We start from the raw sequence: 446 nt of genomic DNA, 5'->3' as shown, positions 1-446 counted from the left end.
CAAGGCACAATTTTGATCACATCAATTTCGGTGTTAATCCGGATCAACGTTGCCGTCTGTCTATACTTTAAGGCTCAACATCAGTAAGTGTTGCATTGTCTCATATAACCGTAGCGCATCTGTCAAGATTTTCGACTGATCTCTAAATAGTGTTGATTTATTGCGTAAATCCGAAATGAAGGATTTGGGAATTATTTTTTACACTAAACATCTTTGCTATAGAACAATTTTGCCTTCTTTTTGTCCTGCAAAATGGGGTTATTAGCAGAAAGTATGGCACTTTTGCTTACTCGGAGGGCAATATTTTGAGAAATGAACACGTAAAACCGTGAAAGGGCTGAGGAAAATATGGCAACATTATTTCGAGAAAAGAAAACGCCATTCGTTGTTTTTGCCGACCAAAAAAAGTTTACATATACGTCTAGCAAAGGGATTAAGCTTTAATT

General features: G+C 36.5%; 1 protein-coding gene across 1 annotated transcript in view; it reads right to left on the bottom strand.

Moving 5' to 3' along the window:
• Positions 1–216: 216 nt before the first annotated feature.
• Positions 217–446, bottom strand: part of LOC118747391 — a 3,862-nt gene continuing 3,632 nt past the window's right edge. The window contains exon 3 of the mRNA XM_036481440.1: positions 217–245. Within this exon, the coding sequence (XP_036337333.1) occupies positions 217–245 (29 nt within the window). The remainder of the gene's footprint in view (positions 246–446) is intronic.

This window comes from Rhagoletis pomonella, unplaced genomic scaffold (genome assembly GCF_013731165.1).
Source record: "Rhagoletis pomonella isolate Grant_MI unplaced genomic scaffold, Rhpom_1.0 Rhpom_scaffold_00012, whole genome shotgun sequence".
NCBI lineage: Eukaryota > Metazoa > Arthropoda > Insecta > Diptera > Tephritidae > Rhagoletis > Rhagoletis pomonella.
The sequence above is the reverse complement of the archived record's forward strand: the minus strand, read 5'-3'. Positions and strand labels throughout refer to the sequence as shown.